The sequence below is a fragment of the Thunnus maccoyii genome, chromosome 19 (genome assembly GCF_910596095.1).
Source record: "Thunnus maccoyii chromosome 19, fThuMac1.1, whole genome shotgun sequence".
Classification (NCBI taxonomy): domain Eukaryota; kingdom Metazoa; phylum Chordata; class Actinopteri; order Scombriformes; family Scombridae; genus Thunnus; species Thunnus maccoyii.
Window position 1 is genome coordinate 14,838,416 of NC_056551.1, and position 27,849 is coordinate 14,866,264.

The following is a 27,849-nucleotide window of genomic DNA, read 5'->3' on the forward strand; positions in this document are numbered from 1 at the left end:
GGCGCATGCTTCAACTTTGAACGTTACTGTATTTTGATGGAAGTATTTATAAAAATAAACAAACTCTGTAACAAGCAAGGATATACAAGTAACACATAGTAACACGAGCCACTCGAAGTTCAGAAATGAGGCACACAGTCTGAAAGACCTCCACATCAAATACCTTTGTGATGGAGCTGTTTTTCTAAAGAGAACTGTGCACACACGCACACACATGTATTTGTATGTGTGTGCGCGATAAAGTGGACCTTGAGGTTCTTTACAGGCAGACTGAGTGGGAGAGCTGTAAGCCAGCCTGCTGGAGGTGCTTCGAGATCAAGAACAGTCCACCCCCAGGTGGTACAGCTAAGCTTTCAAGGGTGGGAGGTCACAGACACCAGAGTGGTCACACACGTGTCAGAACACTATTTACAACTGGAGAGGCCCACCTCAGACCACCTACAACTGCTCTTCCACTCCACATACTACAATAATATACATCTGCAAGGGGTGCTGTGCTTCAGAATCCACTAGGTGGCGGTAAACCTCCATTTACAGTATCTCTTCATCATGATATCCTGTCATGAATGGCTGTTATCATCAGCCAAGTGATAGTATATCTGTAATATGTCTGAACTCTGATCCTCAACTACATAATCGGAAAAACATGAAGACATCAGAGGACGACATAAATTCATGTGCTGTTGAAGTGAAACCATACAAGTGTGGTTGGAAACAGCTTAAAATGTATAAGTGGCCACGCATGTATGTGCATAACTATGTGCATAATTTGAAACGGTTCCATAACCTTTCGGCTCTTGTTCAAGGTCGCGAGGAAGTTCAGGTCAGAGTGAGGCTAACAGTATTGGAATGTGAACTATTTGTCTTGAGCAGTGAGGAACACTTACTAAATTTATTATTCAGATATTTAAAATAGAACAAAACTCTACATGCAATACGAGAGCATCATCTCTCATTGCAGGACCATTAATATCTTTCGATCCTTGATGTATCCCGTGATCATACACAATTACACTCGTCCAAGTCTTCTAATTCTAAGTTTGGCTGTGTATTACTGTAGATGCACGCTACAACCACATGCAGACTATATGACATAGAGCTTATTTATATGCCAACAATGACAGAAAGAAAGGCCTTAAAACACTTGTCACTTACAGTATGTTTTGTTAAAATAGAACAAAATGTTTCTAAACTGTATACATTGTACAGTTAAATTGTACTATATATTTGTAAATATCTCTAATAATGACAGATAACTAAAAACATTTCTACATTGTATATTACTCAAATAACAACAATTAATAGAAATGCAATATAAAAGGGTGAAGATTGAAGATTCTTTTGAGTTGTGGCAGCAAACTCACAGCAGGATTAAGAAGAATTCAATAGTTGCTTGACACATGTAGAATAATAACTATAAAACATAGCTAATTTTCTCCAGTGTAATTCATAAGTATTCTTGCTGCAATGGTTAAATAATCTTGTAGACTATTTAAAGCTAAACAGTGAGTGTGCCAGTGTGATTACAGGGTCATTTATCCCTACCAAAGATGTTGAGATTCTGTGTTAGTGTCTGCAAATAATCCTTTGTCTGTTTACCTACCTTTAAATATCAATCTGAGATGTCATTAGTGAGTTTTTATTTAAAGCAACCAAAAAAAAACTTTATACATACACACACATCATTCTGTACATTAGGCCCACTGTAGAGGTACAGTAGTATGTGAAAACCTTTTTCAGATACACTAACATCTTTTTTTTTTTTGCTGGAGGTCAGTTGCTGTGCTACACTATCTGAACATACTACTAGCCAGATACACTTTTGGTTTGAAAAGCAATTGTGCAGATTAATTTTAAAACACCTTGTTTGAAACATCAGAAGTCTACACACCTTCAGTTTGTCATGAATACAACTACTATATGTGATAAACCTGAGGGTGCTGAGGGTGTGAATGAGCATTTTACTGTCTCTTGCAAGTAAGGAAATTCATCATGTCGCCCTCTGGTGGTTATAGGCAAATGTCAGGGGAAAGAGTTTGGCCTCAAATTAAATTTAACATGACATTATATTCGTGTAGCAATACACTTTTGAGTATAGTACATTTCATACTATAATCTATTTTATTAAAGAAAGCTGTTCCATCAAGTTGATTTTTTTGAGAAATAATAAAAAAAGATATATTTTCTCAATAATGAATTAATGGAAGTACTTGTTAATCCTGAGAAGAAATGTAACAAATTAGTTAGTTTTAAGCTTTCCTGTCTGTGAAGTCAGCTAATGTAACAATGTAAATGCACACACATCCATCATCAAAAACCCACCCATAAACCCACAACCTTCACTATTAAACTCTCCTGAAAATGAATAAAGAATAAGATATATTTAAATTTCACAAACAGTATGGTCTCACTTCTGTATTAAAGCATCAACTGATAGTGACCACAGGGATTCCTAAACCACACACTGGTAAATCCACTGTTTACCACTGTTTACCAGTGGATTTACCAGTGCTGACCCACTGAGTTTAACGTTCATACTGCCTCAGGATGGAGTCATTGTAAAGATGAGATCAAGAAGCCCTGGTAATGATGGCTGAAGCCGTCACCAAGGGGAAGGGAAGTACACTTCATACTATACATACTATACACAGGTATGTGACCACTGCCACTCAGACACGAAGATACTGTAGAGCAAGTGCAGCAGTTTTGTGGGGTCCTTGATTTTGCGACAAATAAATCTGCATGAAACAATACCCCAGCAATGTACAACAGGAAGAGGAAGAGGAAGAGGAACCATTACATCACTGAGAGGAAGCAGCAAGGTGTGTCGAAATACTTTCATACTATGAAAGAATAATGCATGAACTGCAAAAGTGTTGGGAGAAGGAAGCTTAGGGTTTGGTGTCTGGAATCGTTACTGGAACAACCTCTGATATGCCGTCATCACCTCACAGTTTCACCACACATATCCTCTGGGTTTGATGACAGAGTCTTCAACATATTGTATCAGACTGCAAATTTAGTTTATGCCATGGTCTAGTGTCTCTATCCGATAACAGAACAAATTCAAAATGTTTTTTTTTTATTGTTGATTTAATTGCATGTGACAGATTTCAACAAAGCTAGACATTTGAAAGTTTCACTGAGGCAGCACTGACTGCAGGGCAGTTGTATTGGATTGCATTATATTGTAGAGGTGCTCATGTTATTGTGTGCACACCTGTATATGCTCTTGTCAATGATACTCCATACATCTGGAGAATCATTGCTGTCACAATGACAGGATTTTTTTAAGCTGAGACATAATGATTGTAAGTGATACCTAGAGCCACTGAACAGATACAATAAACAAGCATCAGTCAAAGATTTAATACTGTATATGTGAGAGAGAAAAATCACAAGGTACAGATACAGCACTTCACCTTTCTATATTATAGCCTGAATGATACTGGAATTTTACTTACCCCCCCGATACTGACCTACCCACCTACCCTCTATCTTTGTTTTTTAAAGGGGACATATCATGCACATTTCCAGGTCCACATTTTTATTCTGGGGCTGTACTGGAATATCTTTGCATGATTAACAGTTAAATAAACTTCATATTTATCTTATACTGGCCCTTTATGCAGCCCTCAGTTCAGCCTCTGTCCGAAACAGGTCATTTTAGCTACTGTCTCATTAAGGCCCCCCTCCCGATGAACTCACTCTGTTCTGATTGGTTAGCCTCTGGAAGCAGCTCTGGAGGCTACATAAACAAACAGTAGTAGTAGGATTTCACTTATTTTTCTCATTCCTTACTCAAAATGTCTACTTCTCAAATACATCTGTACATGTTCGAGCTAAAATCCAATCCAAACTATGCGAGTGGACAACATGAACCACCCATGAAACAACCATTAGCAACAAAAGCTACCAACAAATGGCCGTTTGTGGGCATGTGCGAACAATCTGACATCAGTTCAATGAAGAAGCAGAAGTAATTTTGCAAACAGAGCGTTCAGAGCACAGTGAAGCCTGGGCTTTTGACTTTCAGGGAGTATTTTTACAAACATATTTGAAAACTTAGACTCTGTTTATCATAGACCTTCAACATTATAATGGTATATAAATGAAGGAAAATCATAAAAAGCATGATATGTTCACCAAGAAAGCACTGGACAGGTCATTTTCATACATCACTGTTTCTAAACAATCTCCAACATGTCAACATCTGTGTGGCAATTTCCGTTTACTTATCAGCTGAAGGAACCCTGAGCATCCAGTTTTTATATAATGAGACCACATCTGCCAGTCAAACTGGCTGATCCCAGAGAGGGTAGCTGTATGGTACATTTTAGAGGAATAGATTTAAGTAACACTATGGTCTTATCAGACAGGTGTACACTGTATTTCCATCAAAGGACACTAGTTGTAGCCCCTCTTCATCCTGGAGGGGATTACTAAAGTCATTTTATAATAATCGTCTGTCTGTCTGTTTTTTCTTTTCATTTGTTTTTGACAAAGCAGTGGAGTTTGTTGGTCAGTCATGACGTGGTTTGCATCTGTTTTGTTAAAATATTTATCAAGGTATTATGATATTATCACAAGCCATATGATCTTAACTGTAAATGTCATGGAGTAAAGAACCAATAGCCATAATTCAACAATGTCTCAGTAATGCTCCGCCACAGCCTCTGACACAGTTCACTGTGTCACCAAGGTTAGCTTTATTGATAATCTCTCATTCCTGTGAGTTGCTGTGCTAGTAGCTATAACTAAATCTGTAGTAATCCATATAGACAGGTCTGCAGGAGCCTTTAATATAAATGAGTAGTTGATCCTCTGTGCCATTAGATAATACTTTTCTGATAATGACAGCCCTGGATTCACAGTGCACCTCTAACCACCATCTGCTTCACTTTTGCTGATGTTGAGACACTTACGTAATATCCAAAGTAATCAATATGAGGACATTAAAAATAAACATGAGCATACTGTGAAGGTGACTAGTCATTCATTTACCATTTGTCACATAGTGAGATACTGTAGGGGGATTAATCTATAGTAATCACATCTGTGCATGGAGTTGATCACCTACAGAAGGTCAGGTGAGGTGAGGTTTGCAAAAGAAAATAGAGCCAGGAAGACCACGCTTAAACTGCTGAGAGCATCACACTAATCTGGCTCACAAGTGTTGGATGGAGAAGGAAATTAGTAACATGTAATATTAGAAAACATGTAGTGAACCTTCTGTGATCAGAAATAAACTCATGTATACAAGGGTAAACAGAAAGGTATGCAAATACTAGGGTAATATTTAGTTTCCAAGTACTCTAGTTATCCCACTCCCACCTCAAATCAAGGAGGAGGAAAAATCTATGCATGATAGCTGACTTTGTTCTAGGGGTCCGAGCATCAAGAGCACCATGCAGGAGTATTGTTGCAATTGCTGAGAATGGCCAATCAGCAACCAGAAGGTACATTAGTGTAATGCTGCATTCATGTCAAATAGGATTGATTGTAAAGATGGGAAAGATTCCTATGTTTATGACTTCCTGCCATTATAATGGTTCCTGTGCATGGGATTGCATGGACATCATCAGATCCCTGCCTAAGTACACCTGGGGCCACATTACTAATTAGATCAAAAGATATGAGAAGATATACTTTATTTCAGCACTCAGCAGTGCACCTATTTAGGGTCTAAGGCTCATGACTGTTTGGGACACGCAGAAAAATATATTTACCTCGACAACATATTGACCAACTGACTGAGAAGCCAATGTCTGGTGGCTGGAAGCATCGCCTGAGGGAGTTTGGCCTAGCAGTTAACCTAAAATAAAATAAAAATGCCATCTAGTCCCTGGAGGAGGCTGCCAGAGCCAAAACAAGCACTCATTTGTAGTGGTGTTTTGCAAACATCCCTCTACCCTCTACATGAAACGACAAAAAATTGACCTAATAGGGTGGACTGAACTGCATAAAAAAGCCTTCCAGAAACACTGTGGAGAACATTTGTGAATGACACAGCAGTTCAAGAAATCCTTTGTAAACCTTGTAACGTTCATCAGCCACTAAAACCACATCAGAGGCTTTTGGTCAAATCAGAGTACAGTGATCTTTTTGTGTTGGTGAAAACAGTTGTTAAGAAATCTCACTTGACTTGAATAAATTATTTCAGCTGTTTGTTGTGCCCAGTAATGACACCAAAGAAGCTCTGTGGATCAATCTGTCTATTTGTCTGTCTACATTGCAATTTCTCTTGGATGCCATTGTGCCACTGGCTAGATCTTGAGAAAACTCTGGGGAATTATGCATCTCAGTATTTATTTTTACATTCAACAATTGCACATATTGTTCCAAGTTACCAGTCTGAATAGGGACTTGATTTGCTCATAGGATTTTGCTGAAACCAGGGTGAATGATGCCTCTAACTGGTGTGTTGTCACATTTTTAACATTACAATTGCATTACAATGATACTGCCAACAACTTACTGTGTAAGTGCAGTGCTTAAATAGCACTTCAAGAATGAGTGGTGAGTAAACACTCTTGAACTCATATTTAAACTGTAGTGATCGTTCAGGATTTTGAACGATAGTTTCAAAACTTGTAGATTCAATCCCTTTATGATTGTGCGTAGGCACGAATGAAGGGACTTCCAGACCAGATTTTTTTCCCAAGCAGGATGAAAAAGGCTCTGAGACAAAAATCAATTGGGTTGAGATATTGTGGGACATTTACGTAAAATATTTTTATAAAACAAATATATAACGCATATCAAATCAATTATTTATTTTGTCTGGAAATTATCAGCTTGTACTAACAGGCCTACTGTTTGGTCACTCATCTTATTAGACATAAAATACTCATTCCTTATAAAATAAAAAAGTAACTAATGTTTATTTAAAGTGCAAAATCACAAGTGTCTCAATAGACTTTATAAATATATCCTGTAATATAATATGAATTGTGTAAACGTTGTGGAGTTGCTGTTATTGGCATCTAACTGGTCTACTTCAGTATTTACAATAACTCATAATGGCCTCTTGGAGACCTACAATTCCAATTCCAAACAACTGACACAATGGCTACTGATTGGCCGACAGGGGGAGGGGCTTCACTATTCACTCAGGATGACATGTTTTCTTTTGTCTTGTCTTGTCATGGAAAAACACCTAATGTGACCTTAGTATGGCTGAGAAACAGAATTGTCTTTCTCCACAACTTACACTCATGCATAATGAGATGTTGTATACATGCTGGTGGCCCCACAGGTGCTCTTGAATTTTATTCTGTGGACCTCCGCTTGTCCCTAACACCCCTTGCGGGCAGACTAATTCTCAAGTACAAGCTTTTTCATTGAAACGTATTTTGCGGGATGCATTTGTCCTTTTCACACCTCAGAGGAAGTGACAGAGGTGACAGACCATTTTGACAGTAATTGGATGGTTGATTGTTGTTGTGGGGTCACCTCAGGCAAAAGGAACAAACAAACAGCCCTCTCATCCACTCTTGTAGCCTGACTAAAACAACTAACATTCACATGTGCTAGTGCATGGTCATCCCAGCTCTTGTGGAGCCTACCAGTATAATCATCTTTAACTGTGATGCAGCATTTGGCACAATAACTTCTTCCTGGTCCACACAGTTATCAGTGATTCTCACATCCTCCACTCTTGGATTGCACTGTCTTCCTCCGGGCTATGGGAAAGTCACACAACGTGGTGATACAACAGGGTTTCCCCCACAGTTCTGTACTGCGACCCCATCATCTTAGTATTTACTGTATTCATAATGTGCATAATAATAATATGTTGCCTTTACATATAATGCAATGAAATGCAACAACATCTCTCTGTTGACAAAAATTTTATATTTTAAGCTTCACTGAGGTGTTTTGTTGGGCTGTACTGGATTGCATTAAATTGCGTGTTTAAAACACAGAATTCACCTCCTTTGCGTGCTTCCTAGAAAACATTTCAGGTTTTCCTTTTCTGATAAAGTGTACAGATTAACTGAAAGCTCTCTTTGTCTGAGCTACATACAGAAAACAGTTAAGCCTTGTACCCATGATGCTAAATGCCCTCCCAGTGGATCAGCTGGTCATCATAACTGTGTCATTTGACCCCCCCAAAAAAACACTACATAGAAAACAAATCAACAAAAATGAAAGAAATAACTAATATCTGCTTCCCTGTGGTACTGTGTCAGGATTCATTATAGTGAAGCTAACTGGTTGGAAACTAGTGTATGTTGATAGGTCTGTTTCCCTTGGAGGTGCAGTGACCCAGAAGTGTAAAGGCTTATCCTTTTCTTGCTAGATGGTATCCAGACCGAATCTTCACAGAGAAAGCCCTTTTTATAAGTCGCTGCATCTTCTGAGTTGTTTTGATCCCACACAACCCGGGCCAGGTGCTACGATAGTCAAACAAAGAGGGCAGATTCCAGCGTGGAAAAGGGAAATATTAAAGCCAAGAGGAGGTGCTGCAGCTGCCTGCTCAGTTGTGCATGAGATGATAAACATTGGGAGGCTTTTATCTGAGTGCTTTTCTCAAGATTCTCCTTACACAAGGATGAGCAGTGAACAAGTCTGATACTATGTAAAAGGTTTAGTGCTTTTCAAAACCACAAGACTTCTATCCGCAATTCTCAAAGCGCCGAATAGGAAGCAGCAGCAACTGGGTTGTGTCACTTTCTCAACTCCCATGAAACCAACTTTGGCATCTGGTGCTCGCATACGATTGTGCTACTGGCAACAGGTACTTGTTACACATGAATCTATGCATATGAAAACAACATTTCACAACAATTTGCTTGATTCATTAACATGCAATTGGTGTTTCAAAAAATATATTTCAGATGGTGTATATTTTCTTTCTAGAGCTGCAACAATTAGTCGATTAATTGATTAATTGACTGACAGAAAATCAATGGGCAATTATTTTGATAATCAAATAATGGTTTTAGGTAATTTTAGGCAAAATATTTAACATTTTCTGGGTGCATTGGTGCATCTAGCATTTTTTGACTATTTTCTGATGTTTTATAGACAAAATGATTAATTGTTCAATTGAGAAAATAATTGACGGATCGCAGCCCTATTTCTTTCTAAAAGTATTGACAAGAGTTTATGTTTTACAGTTGTTACCTGAAATGTCGTTAATATGATCAGACCAGCCTCTTACCACCTTCCCACACAAACAAACAAACACTAACACATGCGTGTCCTCATGCACGCACACACACCACACACTGGCTTGATCGATGCATTGTGCCATATGAGAGCTGTGTGTGATGGGTAGCCAGCAGGGGGATGGGTCAATGTACTGCTGCTCGCTTTCTATCTGTCTTTCTGTGTATTCTCATATTCTCTCAAGCACAGATAGCAGCAGCTTACTATTGCTGCACTGCATGATAGAATCTCTATCTAAGTTGGGGATTAGAGAGGCAGTCATCAACCTTATCCATTTAAACCTTAAGCGTGGTGGGTTTTCACCAGTGTTTTTTTTTTTACATGTTGCACAGCCTCAGTGTCTCTTTGATTCTCTTTACCACTCCACTACAAACACAGAGGTGCCGTGAAGAGGAAAGGGGGCTTCACTCTCTGGATGAGGTAAAGTCATACTTTGTGACTTGATTAAGCTTTACGGGCTAAAGGTTAGTTTGACTTGTTTGGAACCTCTTTCTGTATTTTTTGCTGATATATATTATGTATACTAACCATGATATGTCTCAGAGTTATATAAAGCAAACTTAAGAGAGTGTGTTTAATTCAATAATCGTCTGTTGGGATGTTTTAAACTAAGCATTCTTAGAAACATCAGTGGTTTTAAAACACCACTTTTTGATTTCAGCTTGAGACACGTTGGTGTCTATTAAGAGGGAATTCCTTTAATACACTAAATTTTGAACCCTTACTTAGGATCTTCTTCATTCATCATACATTTTTTGTTACTACCGTCATTGTATAACAGTAATGTTGATATTATCCATGGATCAATATTTAATTTTATCCCAAGCTGGGTATATGCACACTGTTGGTGTTGTCAGAATGGGGCTTGATCCCCTGATATTTTACCCTTCGTCTCACAAATACAACACCGTTGTTTAAATAAAAATGTTGTAAATTTAATGATGACCAACTGTGGAGAATGATCTAAATTAAAAACAGACTTTTCTTATAAAAAGGACTTGTTGCTTTGAACAATGCTCCGTTTATAACTTTGCCAAAATCATTCTTTAAGACATTTCCAAAATCATTGTACTTTCATGATTTTTTAAAATGATTTTTAATATCCACTCAAATATGAAATCAGAATATTTTAGTTTAACAGTTCTGCGAGGCAAGACATGCTCTCCTGCATCAAAGCTTATTCAGCGATCAATTTGCTTTCTGTGAACATTTTGTATTAGCAATTTCTGAATGATCAAATTAGCTACATCTGTTCTGAAATGTTCGTAAAAGATAGCAAAGACTGCATTTCATTATAGCTCATTTCTCTTTCTCTTTAATGTGGACACAGTCACTTCAGGTACGTATTTGATTTATGTGACTTTAGCCTTTCATATGAGACAATGCTTTGATGCCTAATGAGGGGAAGTAAGAGGTGATTGAGGGTTCCTCTGACGCACAAGCCTTCACTGAGCACAGCAAGAGCTCCCTGTGTGGACCTATCACACTGCATGCCCATGTGCTCCTCACCCATTGGGTTATAATATAGATATCTATGCTTTTATTAATTTATTCTTTTTTTAACTGCAGCAGAGGAAAAGCTGCAATTTACATAATTAGTTTAATTTAATGTTTTAGTAGTATATGCTGTATATAATTATAAGATTTATTTTTGCAAATACACTAAAAATGCACAACATATTAGACACATACGAACGTAATATACATTTCTTATGTTCATGCTTCACTGCTGCTCTGGTGGATTAAGTACAGTCTCATCACTCAGCTTAATTTTAGGTTATGCATTATGAGTCAACAGTGGACACGATTTATAACAAGTTCTTGTTCTCAAACAAACAAATTATGAATGAGGTACATCATAGATGTTTAACAGCATCTTCCGAAAGTGATGTGGCAGAGAGAGTTGTGCTGCACCAGCGTCTAACTCCTTTCTATAATGCAGCTCAGAATCACACAGGAAGTGGGTTTGCATAGGATAAATGCTGTTAATATTGCGTGACTCAATGTGCACTCTTGATTCCATCACATTAACAAAACATAAAAATCCTCTTATAATCACTGCCGCAGCTGAGCAATGACCAGAGGGAACAGCAAAGTCCATACAGTCATTTTCATTATCAAAAATGCCTTGACTTAATCACCTCTTCGATAAATATGTCTTAGTCAGCATGGCAATCATTGGGCACTTGTGATGGATTAAAACTTACACTCTTAAACATCTTGCCTGCCATTTTAACTTTAATGTTGCCTTACAAGCATTGTTATTAAAATCTTCGTGTGTGATTTGTTGACTCTGCTCTGAAAATGCATATTGTGGCTGTCCCAAGAATGACCTCATGAAATCTCTCAAAGTACATCAGCTCAATAATACTGAGTGAGGATCTCGTCTCTGACCAGTAAGGCCATGGCACCTTTGCTGCTCTTCAACTCTCATTGCCTAAAGTGATTAATACTTAGCTGACCGATTTCACAGTTTGCAAGGGTTAACAATTGATATTAAAAGGCACTGACTGTCATAATCCTTTTGATTCTATAAGCTATAAGATTTGCAATTCATTGCCAAAATAAATAAATAAATATATAGTGGCAGAAAAATGTATGCTCACTCTTAATCTGCCATGTCAGGTCAGTGTATAAGGTGAACTTTTTTGTGTCGTTTCAGTCCAGAAAAGAGTACTACAGAGAATATTTAAAGTTCTTAGACTATTGCTCAAAGTATCACAAGAATGAGTTTTGTTGTTGTCCCATACCGCTCCTAACTTACATACAGTGCTAAAGAGCATGATTTTTTGTCTTCATTGTGCATATGAAGAAGACTTGAAGAACTGAAAAGGGGGCAGTAGTTGTAGTTGACATAAAGGAAAAAAGAGAGATCTGGGACGTAAACCCATAAAACTCAGATTCATGACTGAAACTCATACGTTTACTGTACACATTTTTTTTGACAGATTTATAAAGCTGTGCGTACATAAAGCTCTGTTTTGGTCTAGACTAGACACACCCTTAATCACCCCTGTATAAATCAATATTTCTGCTTAATTTGCCTTGGATTACCATTAACTAATCACTGTTTAGACTGCGCCCCCCCCAAAAAAACAAAAAACAAAAAGAAAATCTGGAACCTGGTTTTCAGATGTGCAGTTCTAAGGGTTGTACCACTATTTTGTGTGAAAGTAAGCTTTCAGTACTTTATCCTATACACCAACCTTGTTGGACGGTTTGTCCAACCAACCAAACAGACATACAGTGATGTAGAAAGTACAACAGTACTGCATTTTCATCAGAACTTACAGATACACTTCTCAATTTTGTTATAGTACCCAACACTAACCCCCAAAACTCAAAATTTCCTGTTCCTGTTTGAAAACTCAACAAAGTTCACAGTTGACTTTCAAAACATCACCAGTGAGCTGGGAGGAAATGTGGGGATTTCCTCAGATTTCCTAAAAAATATATATAAGTGCAAAACTGCTACATATCTGAAACATAAAAAACAAAAAAGATGGATACAAAATATAAAAAATATGTTATCTAATGCACAAACTATTAACATAATGTAATGTCTAAACTATTACAAAGACGCCTCAACTAAGACAAATTAATTCACAGCCTTGAGCAGACTAAGTCAACTTCATAAAATGTTGACATGAAGGAATCCTGACTGAACAAAGATGCAGTGTTGCAGACGCAAGCTGTATGCCATCATGTCCTTGTATATTTTTGCCCCCAGATGTTTTACTTGCTGATCTTGATAAATACTCTTACATAATGCTGGAAAGTTTAGTGGGTCAGAGAGACAGAAAAGAAGACTGGGTCACCATGACGTGCTGTACTCCAAAGATAGACCCTCTGATGCTGACATCTTTGTGTGTGGTTTTGTCACAGAAATGGACGTGGATCACGGATTCTATCGGCAGGTGGATGTCCAGGACCACGCTCACTACATCGTTGCCTTCTTCGTCTTGGTGATTGGAACAGTGGGTGTTACTGGGAATGCCTTGGTCATGTACGCCTTTTTCTGGTAGGCATCTGGTAGATTTTCCTTACAGACGGGGTGATAGTGAAGAATGTGCTTGTCTGTCATTGTCAGTTTTAAAGCTGCATCAATGTTTTTCATGGCAGACATTTGAACATGTCATACCAGGAATAGCACAGGAAGAGAATATTTGTCCCATACCATTCATTATTATGAATAATGGCTGCGTTCCATCTATGTGTTAAACTGTCAAGTCAATATGTTTGCTGTGAAATTCAGCCAGTCATAGCCTTTTCTACAGCCAAAATGTGTAAGAAAGGTTTACTTAAAGGGGACATATCATGCTTTTTGTGATTTTCTGTTATTTTTATACTGTCATGATGTTGGATGTCTATGACAAAAATAGCCAAGGTCCAAAACTTGAGGTGAATGTATGTAAAAATGCTCCTTGAAAGCCAAAAGCCAGCCTGCTCTGAACACGCTGTTTGCAATGTCACCTCTACTTCCTCCTCGTGATGACATCAGATTGTTCATGCATGCCGACAAGTGGCTGCCCATTCTGTAGCCTTTGCTGCTGAAGTTGTTCAATGGGTTGTTTGTGTTGTCTATTCAAATATTTCAGATTGGATTCGGACTCAAATATGTACAGGTGTATTTGAGAAGTTTCAGTTTCGAGCGAAGAACGAAATTGAAAGAAAATGAGTGAAATCTTCTACTACTGTTAGTTTATGCAGCTTCTGGAGCCTAACCAATCAGAACAGAGGGCTCATCAGGTGCCTTCAAGAGACAGGAGCCAAAACAGCCTGTTTCAGACAGAAGCTGAACTGTGGGGCAGCATAAAGGGCCAGTATAAGATAATAAGGAGTTTTTTAAACTGTAAATCATGCAAAGATATTATAGTAAAACCCTGGAATATAGTATAGACCTGAAAATGTGCATGATATGTTCCCTTTAAAACCTACTCTTTGTTAGCTGAAAGTTCTTATTTGTGATTCGCTTTCTTTCTTTTTTTCAAATGATTCATTTCACACTGCATCTTCTCTCAAGGCAGCATTACAGTGTTTGATTATTACCTGATAAAGTAATAATAGTTATGGCAGAATAATGAAGAAGGTGCAGTTCCAAATTATTAAAGTAAGAGATAAAATCAGCCTTTTTATTGTTGTCACTTCAGCCATGACAATTCTACATTTGTTCTATAATTTATTTTTATGCAGAGCCTTATTTTGGCTGCGTCTTCCACAACACTTTGAGCTGGGTTGCTGTCTGAGTGCTGATGAACAGATGTAACAAATATTAATGATTTTCTGGAAGAAGAAATTTATTAACATTAAACAGTATCATGAGGCATCCTGCATGATGCTGAAGTGCTGCTTGCATGACACAGTTGCATTATTTAGATTTACTAGTCACAAAAATGTAGATCCTATACTTAATTGTTTATGAAGACACTTTCTGTTTTTACAGATAAAGATTGAGCAGATATTTAAGTGGATTCCATTTGGCAACACATTCTGTATTTTGCTATTTCAAGTAGCTAATAAACAGACTTAGATTTATTGAAATGCTACTAAGTAAGTACATCAACATTTGTTTTCCCTGCGCATATCCATTTTAATAATGAGTTCAATATGCAGTAAATTTACAATAATTTGGCAAGCTTAACATATTGATACTTAACAAATAAACAATTATTTATTTAAACTGAAAACCATTAGTACTCTCATGAATTAAAATAGTCACAAATGTAGTACTGTGGCAAATTAGCAGGGAGTGAGACAAAAACAGGTCAGAAAAGATAAAAAATAACAACTAACATTTTGGTTGGAGGTATCTGTAACCTGAGAGACTAGATATCTGAACACTACTAAGATTTAACTTACAAATGAACTAATGAAAAACTCTGTTCATTCACATTTGCAGCATGGGGGCAGGTTAATCAATCATCAATCAATGATGATAGTTGCATTGGACATTGTAACAAGCATTTTTGCATTACAATTCTTCATCCTAAGAACAATTCTGTGAAGTCTGGGAAGGACTGAGAAAGCACTGTTCAAGTTCTGTTAAAACTCCAAAACAAATGAATTCACAGTAGCGGTTTGCCTGAGGACCATTTGTTGATCAAACAGCACACATTAAATACTCACTTTGGTGGTACATGAAAATATGAGACAATGTTTGAGATGTCTGACTGCGTTAAGATATCTAGCCTAATGGATTCTACAATATATCTAATTGTCACACAGATTCTGTATTTTATTATTGAATAGCAGAACTTGTGACTATTTACTGAATTTGAAGTATCAACACCTAATTTTAAACAACAATAAAACTAGTGAAAAATTCAAGGCCAGCACTTCAAGCAGTTCATGTGATACTTTTCTCCCACCACAGTACTTTCTGCAATGTTAGTGCGAGGGAAACAGTGTGTTCTTGCATCAGGAAGTACAGATGTCATACGCACAGGCAGAAAGGGCTTCCCAGCAGCCTGCAGGCATTCAATACCAGGACACAGCCTAGTGATTTTCTAACTGTACTGGATAAATCAATGCATGAATTCAACAATTCATTCAGCCACTCCCTTATTTATTATACATACAGTCAACACTGTGCTACCACCTAGATTACATAAAGCTTAAATAACAGTACTGCAGCTCAGGGTAATCCAATCAACTATTATGCGTCCCACTAAACGCCAACGTCAGCGCAACAAGATTCTTAACTAGGCTAGAAGAAAATTAAATCTGCAGGTTAAAAAATGTTCTTATTTGAATAACTATCATTTTCTAAATGTTTTGACATGTATCATAATGCAGCCTATAACTTATCTTCCCTTTCACTGACTTTCATACTCTGTGTTAAATCCCGATGAAGAGAACTGCCTCACTCTTGTGTGATGACTTTGTGGCTGAATGCACACGTTTCAGCACAGTTGACAACCATTAGAGTGATTTATACATCAGGGATGTATTCTAGCAAAACATTTCAGACATATGTAATGAGTGTTTGTTTAGATAAATTATTGTACGGACAAATGAACAAATCAAATACAGCACATAAACAATGATTGATTATGTTCATCTGATAAGAGAACTCAGAGATGATCTAATTATCTAAAATCAGCTAATCTATAAACCTGCAATAATAATAGAAACAAATAACTAATAACAAACGTAATTTTGCTGTTTGACATTCTGCCAACTAATGTAATGGAACCTTTTCACATGCTTTGCAGTAATATTAGCTTACCTGTCCAATAGGAAGAAGGCCAGCTCGGAGTCGGACGTTAGCGGACTTCATTTCTAAGATAACGTTAGCTAGTGTTGCACCCTGTTGGCACTCTAGGGGGACTGGAGAGAGGCAAGGCACTTGGGAGCGCACATAATTGTCACATCCTTTGGATTTTCCAGGTAAAACTGTCCCAAGTCCTTAACATAGAAATCAGTCCACAGGTTGTCATAGGCAACCAAGAAAGTCGGGGAAGGTCATTTTATCATTTCTACACATTCTGTTGACAATTTTAGTTAATTTTTTAATGTTTTCAACTAATTTTTTTTTACATAATTCTTACTTGCACCTTTAAATGGAACTGAGCCATCGTTAATGTTATCAGTTGCACATGTGCTTCTCCTTCTATGACATGTCTTAATGTCTCCCGTGAAAAACCTCCATTATGGCCCAAATTCCTTTTTACATTTAACACAATTTAATGCCAAAATGTCAATTTCTGTATACTGTACCGTTTCACTTAAAAAGATATGAAATGAGGTCAATATACAGTATATACACTGGTGTGTATGTTACATATATACACTAAGGCTCCTCCTGGGTATAGAGTATTCCACTGAATGCAGTGAAGAACCAGGTGTTAGATACAATCCTGAGTCTGACATGTTTTCTGCATTAGGCCTAACCTCCAGTGAAGCACAGTTATACACAGCTATCTTAAATGTCGCATCACTCAATCTCTACTCCAGTCACACTTATTCAGTACACACCCACTCACCTGCATGTAAACACATAAATACACTCTGGCTTATCTGTCTGTGCAGTGTTTACTTTTTTTTAGTCTTTTTACAGTCAGTGGGCAAAACAAGCAGCACAAAGTCTGTCAGAGGTAAATGGTGCTGATGTAACTATTGAAGTAAATATGAAGTTGTGGCACTATGTGAACACTAGAAAACATAAGAAAGCATACAGTATCATTGTTTTTAATTCACCTGGAACCAGTGTTGGTCCTATTACATCTGTGTCCCTATGCTATAAACGTGTGGCCTTTTATTTCACAGTAAATAAGTATAATGAAAAATAAAATGCTCACTGACACAGATTAAACTGACACTTCACAGATGAAAGGCATCAAAGGCTGCTATAAATAGTTAATATTCCAAAGCCTGCGTCAGAAAAGGAAGAACTAATGTATTATAGATTTTAGGTGATGCTCAGATTTCACTAGTTCACAAAAAAGATAAAATCACCACATACTGGTAGCCCTCCACAAAGCCCAGCACTGTTTCTGGGGGCTTGTTTCAGTGTAACAAAAGCAATGATTTACAAACTGTTGCCAAAAAACAATGTGAAGTGTGTGTGCAGTGAGCTGTGGCATGCTTACAGAAGGTTATGCAGTAGACACCATTACCATGCATTACAACATGACCATCTGTGCCCACTTGCAGCCTTGGAAAACAACTTGTGCTGCCAACATCTGCTGTGGCCCCCACATGGCTGGTTCCAGGCTCATTATTGCAAATTCTGTACATGTGTACAGTATCACAGGTTCTCATGATGTGGGACTGTGTGACAGTTTAATAGCAACATATTCTGTTCTACTTTAGCTAACACAGTTAGCTTCTTGTTGCCATAACTGATAGCTGATGTAGTGTAAGGTAATGTCACAGTTGTAATTAATTTTATATGTATCTGTTTTGGCTGCATGTTTTGTCTTAGCAGTTTCTAGGAGGTTTTCGGGGTGATTAGAGAAGAGAAATGTTACCGTGACAGAATTGATTTTTGTGAAGTTTACTTGAAAAATTAACATTGCGAATGTGTAATGTTGCAGTGCAAATCAGCTTTCTTCCCTCATGCTTTTTCACATGCTTGGCTTAAATAAAAAACAAAAAAAGAGTTCATTTGTGGGAGACACACAGATGTTTTGAAAGACTAGAAATCCATTTCCTGCCTTACCTGCACCCTCCCAGAAACCTCTGAGAAAGTACATAAGCTTGTGTTAGTCAATAAGTGGATAAACTGTCAATACTGCTTTTATTTTTGGAGATCCTCGAGGCATTTGGCTTATGGTGTTTCCCAGTTGTCTTCCTAATAATGCGTCTCAACTTAAAGGTCATTTATCAATTGATTTCTGACCTCAAGTGATGAAGTGTCAGTTAAACTGTCTCTTTTTCACCACAGCTGCACTGAACTGAAGCTGTGCTTGTGTTCTTCCATTTCATGTATACAGGACAGTCTTACTTTGTTTATTAATGATCTTGTGATTCCCTTGCTAAGAGCTGCAGTCTACATTACGTCTCTCTTTGAGTTTAAGAGCATTAAAATAATATAATACTAATAAAATAAGAAAGTGAGTCTTTTGATGTGTGATTTCTGGTGATTTTCATCCTGTTATGGGAAGGGAGGTGGACTTAAGTTCAGAAGGATGTGGATTTGAGAAGTATTTGATTGATATCGCTTTGACCAGGAAAGAGGAAGAGCCTTGTTTGTAGGTATGAGCCCCTGCCCCCTCTGTATGTCTGTGCATCACTCTCGGGCACCCGAAATCTTTCAATAACTGAAAAGTGATTAAAAAAACAACCTTTCAACACAATAACTCTGGATAGTTTAATCCATAGCTACATGTTTACAATAAACTTTACAATAAAATTGTAACATTTATCTTAAAATTGTTATGTTCAGTTAAAAAGCAGAATTATGATGCAGTGATTTTTTTAAGAATGATTTTGGTAAATGGACTTCATTTATATAGCGCTTTTATCCAAAAAGCTTTACAATTTCCTCTTATTCACTCACTCATTCACACATACACCAATGACAGCGAGCCATGCAAGATGCTGCAAGGATTGAACAACCAACCACTTGATTAGTGGACAACCTGCCCCACCTGGTGAGCCATAGGCAGCCTGATCTTAAACTAATAAACAAATTTTGGATGCAGGTGTGCAAAAATCTGTTTTAAGCTACAACAAAGTTCCTCCACTACATCTGATACAAGATGACAGCAGCAAAAGAACAAACTGACAACATTTCTTAATACAGGCAATTTTGGTCTACATCGTATGCAGTTTGGCTTTAGAGCAAATCATTCCACCGAAACTGCTACCTTGCACTTAATAAAGATAATTAAATCAAGACTTGACAAAGGAGGAGTAGTTGGTGCTGTATTTTTAGATCTGCGTAAAGCATTCGACACAGTCAATCATGATGTTTTAATATCGAAACTCTCTAAATTTAACTTCTCATCTAGAGCACTGGCATGGATGTCCTCATAATTATCTAATAGGATACAATGTGTTAAAGTTGGTGACACACTGTCCAGTAACATGTAGTGCACAATGGGTGTTCCAAAAGGGTCAGTATTAGGTCCCCTATTATTTAGCCTATATATTAATGATCTCCCTCAACAGTGTCATGATGTAGAACTACAAATGTATGCAGATGACATTGTTGTGTACACACATGCAAAAACAGTTGAGTTAGCTGCTGCTAAGCTAACAATTGCATTGGAAAGGATCACACATTGCATTGGCTTGATTAATCATGTCTGGGTCTAAATGTAAACGAGACAAAAGGTATGCTTTTCTCTAAAACCATGGTACAACCTCCTAATGCTGGTATTTTCATCAAAGGTGAAAAGATTGACATAGTTACTGATTTTAAATATCTTGGTGTGACACTGGATCCAAATTTGAACTTTAAGAAACATGTTAAAAAACTGTAAAATACAACCTAGACATATTAGAAACTGTCTCTCTTTGGACGCAGCCAAGATATTTGTGCATGCTATGATTCTTTCCGATATGTCTTATTGCATCACATGATGGGGGCAGGCTGGAGAAACAGCCATAAAACCTCTTGAGTCATTATACAAACAAACTCTAAAAACAAAAAGCCAATACATTTCCATCACTGCAGGGTACTGGAGAAATACAATTTACTGAGCTTTGAGAATTTTAGATTATTCTCAAATTTGTGCCTAGTGCCTAAAATTTTAAATGGTTTGGCCCCTCCTTCACTATGTGACTTTGTGTACACTCACTCAGTAAGTTCTATATGATCCTCCAGAATATCCTCTATACAGGAGTGTACCATACCATTTCGTTGCACTGCATTTGGGCAGTCAGCTTTCTCTGTGAAAGCCACAACTCAGTGGAATGCCCTACCTGATGATATGAAGAACTGCAGTTCAATCAATACATTCAAGGCCAAATTAAAAAGATCTACTAAAGATCAATCACCTCTGTGACCACTGAGTCTAACCTTTATCTATGGTCTTCTCATTAGCGCAGGTAGTCTTGCTTTTACATTTACATTATTAATTTCTAATTGACATTGTGGGTATATGTGATGTGCTGTTGTGTGTAGCTTTGTATTTTGTATGGTGTATTCTGTGTGTTTTGCGCTTTGTACTGTTTGTTGTTGTGCTGTTGTACGTTTTGATTGTGGGGGACTGCGGATGTAAATTAGCTTTGAGCTAACTCTGGTGCAGTGCATCTTTTATGTTAAATACTGTACACTGTCCCAATAAATAAATACAATCAATTAAAAAGTTGACAAACAAGCAGTGTGTACAAGTTTGCATATGTAAAATACTACAGTGCATGAATTACTACTACAACTAATATTACAAATGCTGTGTGTTCATTCACACAGATTTAAAGCCTTGAATAACAAAAAAATGATGTTCTGTGCCAAGGGCCATATTTGTATTGTGGATCTTTGTTTGTCTGTATGGTTACTAAATTCATAAAATGTATTTTGTATGATAATGTGAGTGTCAACAACATAGTATTTTGTGGAATAGTGAGCACTTTTGATTTGAGACTTTTCAATCATCCTGTGTTTCAGTAACAAGAAGCTACGGACTCCTCCCAACTTTTTCATCATGAACCTGGCAGTCAGTGACTTCCTGATGGCAATTACACAGTCACCCATATTTTTTGTTAATTCTCTTTACAAGGGCTGGATTTTTGGTGAGACAGGTATTTCTCTTTTTTAACATTCAGTTAATCCTTTACATACCTGCCAACATTTAGGTTTCAAAAATTGCGAGGTCTTCATTTGGTGCGGGGTGGGAGGTAAATGATAACATTTTACTTGAGTTGATGACAACCATAGTCATTACTGTAAGTGCAACAAAACCGTCATGAGTAAAAAGCCAATAAGTACTTCATCAAACCACCTGCTCAAAAGCATAAACATGTAGAAAAGACATATTTTCAACTGCTTTGCCTGCAGTTTCCCATACACTACCAGTATGTTTTACACAACCACAGCGCACTGGTTAAGGTACCATGACACATATCCCACACAGAAGCTGAGAAACACCCATTTAATTTGTGTCACTATGTAATTGGGACATTAACAGGAGAAATTACCAATCGGACACACGACGGGGGAAAGGGTTAAAAATAGGGAGACTCCTGTGAAAATCAGGAGTGTCGGCAGGTGTGCCTTTATGTATCTATGGCAGCGTTGTTTATGTATAGAGCTATATATGAAATATAGTACACATTCATGTTTATGGGCTGTGTATTTATGTCACTAAAATTTCATGCAAAATATCTGTTTTATCATTATTACATGTAATCCACAGTCTTCCAGCTACAAGGAGAAACTTATTATTAAAATGCTGTCTTCTTTCTCCTTCTCCGCAGGCTGTAAAATGTACGCCTTCTGTGGAGCTTTATTTGGAATCACTTCCATGATAAACCTTCTGGCCATCTCTGTAGATCGCTACATTGTCATCACCAAGCCTCTGCAGGCCATACAATGGACCTCCAAGAGACGCACTTGCTTCATTATTTCCCTGGTCTGGCTATACTCTCTAGCCTGGAGCCTTGCACCACTTTTGGGGTGGAGTAAGTAATTTAGTTTCTCACCTCCTGGTTCCTGGTTCCTATGCAATTATTTTTATACTTCTAGAGCCTATACACTTCCCTCTTATCTGTCTTTTTCTCAAGGTTCATATATACCAGAGGGCCTGATGACCTCATGCACATGGGACTACGTGACATCTACTCCAGCCAATAAAAGTTACACTTTGATGTTATGCTGCTTTGTATTCTTCATCCCTCTGGGCATTATATCCTACTGTTATCTGTGCATGTTTCTGGCAATCCGCCATGCAAGCAGGTGAATGAATTAACATAGGTGAATATGCAGAACTTTAAACTCTTTGAAAATAATTGAAATGCTGCCATTCATAGGAAGATTACTTCATAAGTGTTTAAAACAGCATCATAACATTGAAATGCAGTTATACATAGTTTCCCTCTACTGGCACATCTTCACATCAACAATCTAATGAAGAGGCTTGAATTTACTGCAATACCATTTGTTAAATGTGATAGCAAGCAGGTTATGTATTGTGATGGTGCCTTCCGCATTGCTCTCATCTACCTCAGTTTCTCTCCCTTTTCTAGTTTCTCTTTTTGCAAGTGTGTATATTTTTGTCTGTTATTCAGATCCTGTCATTTCCTCCTGTCGACCAGAAGCCTTCTGTGTGCATATAAAACTGTAGTTGTCTATTCAGAGGCAGCCTCCAATACTGAATACGTCGTAAGAGGTCATATTTAAAGGGTCCCTAAATTTTCAGCTTTATCTATTTACAGTACAAGGCATGCCTAAACACAACGTTAGTTCTGATAGCATTGTTATATTGGGATGATGCTATGATAAAGGTTATACAGACCTTCTCATTTGTGGTTGAGGTGCAGGTTCAACCATCTAGCCTTCAGTCCCAGGAAGATCAAGTATTTTTGGCTATGTCTTTCAGGAGGTGGCCCTGTGTTGTCTTACAACTCGTGTCTCTAAGTGTCTTCCAACCTCCCTTAGCATGTTAGCCTGTTACTCTTTGCCTGCTCTGTCCAATTCGGGTACATTGTGCTTCTCTAACTTCATATTTTATCTTTTGTCCTTGTGATGAGCACAATTGTGTTTGCCGTCAATAAGGACGTTTGAAACCTTTGAAATCCTGTTCAGAGTAGCAAGGAGCGAGAAAAATATTCACATGAGGAAATAAGAAAAATAAAATTTACTCCATGTTTGTTCCCCCCCTGCCCTGTTTGTCATCTTGTCTGCTTTGCTTTGCTATATTAAAATCTTGTCTTCATCATCTGTCTCACTGTATCTGCAATTGAGTCCAAAGTCCATCACAGTCCATGCCACATAATATGTCTAAAAAACAAGTCTGCAAATGCTACTTTGAATTAATTCTTGTGATGTAGTTGATTTTCATCCATTTAGCCTCCGCATAGGCTTATATTCTAACAACAAAATTCCTTTATTCCTTCTCTCTGCCCTAACAGAGATGTGGAGAAGTTGGGGTCTCAGGTGAGGAAGACAACCCTGATCCAGCAGCAGTCCATCAAGACTGAATGGAAGCTGGCCAAGATTGCCTTTGTGGTCATCATAGTGTTTGTGCTTTCCTGGTCGCCCTATGCATGTGTCACCCTCATCGCCTGGGCTGGGTAAATATACAGTGCAGTATGACAAGGGCTCTTTATGATCCAATGATTTTTTAAAAAGTCCGACAATATTAGTTGTGTACAGCTAGCTGGCATATCCTGGAATAAAACATACAGGATGCTTGCTTGCATTGTGTAATTCATTTCAGCCATTAACCATGAACCATATTCCACCTCCTGTAGAATATCATTATCTATGGCATGGTGAAATATTACACAATAGGGTTAAACTACAGTATCAGTATCATTGCAGGTGTTGTACAGTTCTGCTCTATACAATCACTTTTCAGATATGGAAGCATCCTGAATCCCTACTCCAAAGCTGTCCCAGCTGTTATAGCCAAGGCATCAGCCATCTACAACCCTTTTATTTATGCCATCATTCACTCTAAATACAGGTGAGTGCAGTCATCCAACTAATCAGTAATCTAAGCTTGAGAGAGATATAGCAGTTCTGTTTGAGTAATCACTATTTTTCAACAGGGACACGCTAGCTGAAAAGGTCCCCTGTCTACACTTCCTAGCCCAGGCCCCCAGGAGGGACTGCATATCAGTGTCACACAGCGAGTCATCCTTCAGGGACTCAATGCTGAGCAGACAGTCATCTGTCTCCAAAACAAAGTTTCACCAAGTGTCCTCTGTGTCTACAACTGACACAGTGAGTTTGGTTTCTGCCTCAGGCTTTGATGAGTGGAGGCAAACATCAGGTCAAGTCAAGCAGCACTATAATAAAATCAGAAATGGACTGCACAAAGTGTGTCGTTCCATTTAAGTAGTTCTTTTTCTGAGATTAATAATCTGTTTCTGCATTGTGAGTTGGCCAGTCAAGTCACTTGAAATCTTCATGTTATGCAATGTTCATGTTTTAAGTTACTGTCTTTGCATAAGAACTGTATAAATGCATAACATTAACTTTGCTGCTTTACAATTCAAACAATTGCTCAGCAATAGCAGAGGTCCAAATGTGGAATAAACATTCTTTTTTTTTACCATGAATGAATATTTACAGCTTGGTTTGCTAAGTGTGAAACAATAAATATTTGCTAAAATAAAGAGCAATTGTTTTCAGAAGATGTACTAGTAAGCAGCCATTACTCATACTGTTATTTTCTACTAGTACCACACTTACAAAGCAAATATAAGGTGACCAGTGATAATGAGTTACTTAAGAAAATTCTTACCTCAACATACATATATTAATGTGCATATCCCCTGTAGCAGGTTTGGAGTGATGTGGAGTTGGACCCAATTGACCAGAGCCATTGTCTGAGGTCCAGTTATTCCATTGGAGCTCTGAGGGAGAAAGTGCAAGTCACTGGTTAAACAGACCAAAGAAAAGGGAAGCCAAAGCCATGAACAGGTAAGGTAGGTGCTCATCATTATATGTGTTGTTTTTAGATTCAAATCACATCAGCACAATTATTTAAATGTAGATTTTAATTTAAATTCTGTTCTAGACTCCCATCACAGAGTGAGGCTCACTGAACAGATGTGGCCACAACCTTTCATCTGAGTCTGTTCAACATGTTAATGCCCGTGGCCCGGGGGAGGAGAATCCTGAAAGCTGGAATAAAGAGATGAAACAGAAAGATGAGCGAGAGAAGGAAGGTAAACATGAACAGAGGGAGGCACAGCAAGAACAGGGAGAGGAAGATGGGAAGGAGTCCCAGGCCCTCATCCAGCCAGATTCTTTGGACAACACTGTTTGTGTGCACTCCCATGCCGTTGTCAGACCCAACTCAAAGAAGACCTGCTGGACCATGGTTATCATGGGAAAAAACAAGGCACACAGGGAAAACAGACAGAACTGTTGCTCGATTTACAGCCTCTGGACTGTTCTACTCAGCTCTTTGAGTCTGTGCAAAGGTTTATCTCCCCGACACCAGAAAGCTAAATGTTTATCTATATATGTGGCTACATGTTACTGTGACACAGCAGAGTAAAAGAGTTTGTTTTTATGTCCAAGAATGCTGAAGTGATCATTTTTAGCAGCTGTTTAAACATTTGATTACAACTGTCATGCGGTTGTAGTGCCATGCAGTACAACAGATATATTTGTTTAATTGTGCAATCATATAACTGTGACACACATGTCTCCTCTTCTGGCTTATTGTTAACAGACAGTTTCAAATTAATACTACTCTTGTTTTTGTTAGAGACAAGTCCTCAGTACTATCATCATTGTCACAGTGAAACAAAGAAAAAACTTACACATGGAACCCAAATTTTCTGAGTTCAAAATTGTATGCACTTTTGTCGGAAAAGCCAGGATTCAACCATGTGCTAAAAACAATTAATTAGAGACCAATCAGATTTGTGATCAACTTGTTGTAGAGACCAAAGATAGTCTCTTTTTGGAATATTTCTTACTTACTCTGTGAGGGAGCTAACTTTATACATTTGTTTACTTTATGACTAAGGGTAGCTTTTAGCCTTGCCCATTTAAATGAGCAATGAAAAAACTGGTTACTATTTTTTTGTGAATGCCATTTCTATAATGCACTATTAGTATGTTCACTACATCTATAATGCATTCATGAGTCATTGTAGAAGTCATTATAAATGTGTACTGTATGTATGACACTGTATAACAGCATTTGTCATGTTTTGTAAGTTGCTGACATGGTGTGCTGCATCATGAGTTGAGGCACTTTAGTAATTATGCTTTATGCTACTCAAGACTTTCATTCACTGCAACTACACTGGGAGTGGTGTTTTACATTTTTGATATGAAGTCTTTTGCCAACCAAAGTGTGAGGAATTGTCAAACTTTGCAAGTCACAAAGACACTCAGAATTCTGGGGTATCATATACTGTATCATCATGTGTTTGATACATTCTGATACCAAAACTATAAATATTTTTCTACAAAGGAATAATGCTGCATGTTCTCAGGAACAGTATTGGCACAGCAGCAATCCCTTTCCGCCTTCGAATATTCAGTACTTGTTGCCATTGGTGCTGTAATTCATAACTAGAATCATGTTAAGCATATAGCGTAAAGCGTATAAGGCAACATTCCTATTTTTCCACTTCATAGAAATGTGTCTTTATGACTTGCAGTTGCTATGAAATCGAGACGATTTCTTCTTAAAAACAATGTTGTCAATTTGCCAGTGGTGTTATGAAGCATGATGAACTAATATCAACAACTTACACATAATAAACTTTGATATAAAGGTGCTATGCATAAATATAAACATTTTGACTGAATCTATGCATAATGTTTTACACATGCATTATAGCACCTGCATTATCAATATAGCCTTTCAGATGGCTTACTGCAAATTATTTATCATATGTGAGACCCTGCAGAATAAACATAATGTGTTGGTATTTTTTAAAAAAAAAACACTTATACAAATTATTTACCATTTATTTATTAATTGGATGTTTTTGCATACATTGGAGCAGCTAGAGAGAATAAAGAAAAAGACTAGCAAGAAAGAGCAGAACATGACATCCAACAGATGTCCCATGGTGGCTTTAAAACCAGGACACTTCAGTTACAACGCATGTGCTTTGACCATCTGAGCCACCATGGTGACTAAAGTCCATTAATAATATGGATCTGTTGAATGTATGATTCCATTAGCAAGGGGTTGTTGCACAACATTATGCATCCAATTTTATTTTTACTTACACAATTATGTAATTATGTGGTACAGTTGCCACAAAGGTTGAGCAATATATCTACAGTGGCACTTAAAGTGTGTTCTTCCTTCAAATTCAAACAACCAGAAAGCTCCCTTTTGTTCTGTCTTTGAACTTTAATTCCAGGATTTCCTGAGCGGGTTGCTTATCCAGTTATGTAAAGAAGATCTAACGGTATGTACTGTTACATGAAGGACGAGTACACTTCAGTGGTTCAATAGCGTTGTGCAGGGGGATTTTGCTGCTGGGCTTCCCATCAGTTTATAACCATATATTGACATGGCACACATGTGGCTGAATGAAAGCACAGCTGACCTATACAGCAGAACGCAATATCTA

General features: G+C 37.7%; 2 protein-coding genes across 4 annotated transcripts in view; one reads left to right on the top strand and one right to left on the bottom strand.

Moving 5' to 3' along the window:
• Window positions 1-27,849, bottom strand: part of gdnfa (glial cell derived neurotrophic factor a) — a 55,163-nt gene that overhangs the window by 20,503 nt on the left and 6,811 nt on the right. The window contains exons 1-2 of one of the 3 annotated variants that reach the window (XM_042395820.1): window positions 25,359-25,414; window positions 25,048-25,149 (exon numbers count right to left, since the gene is read on the bottom strand). In XM_042395820.1, the coding sequence (XP_042251754.1) occupies window positions 25,048-25,149; window positions 25,359-25,365 (109 nt within the window). In that variant the 5' untranslated portion in view covers window positions 25,366-25,414. Of the gene's footprint in view, window positions 1-25,037; window positions 25,165-25,358; window positions 25,415-27,849 lie in introns of those variants that run through there. The other 2 variants (XM_042395818.1, XM_042395821.1) reach the window with 2 other exon arrangements.
• opn4xa (opsin 4xa) lies at window positions 12,936-24,258 on the top strand. Its single transcript, XM_042395824.1, has 6 exons — window positions 12,936-13,198; window positions 21,236-21,369; window positions 22,045-22,248; window positions 22,351-22,522; window positions 23,698-23,859; window positions 24,147-24,258. The coding sequence occupies exons 1-6, from the start codon at window positions 13,065-13,067 to the stop codon at window positions 24,256-24,258; spliced, it is 918 nt and encodes a 305-aa protein (XP_042251758.1). The 5' UTR covers window positions 12,936-13,064.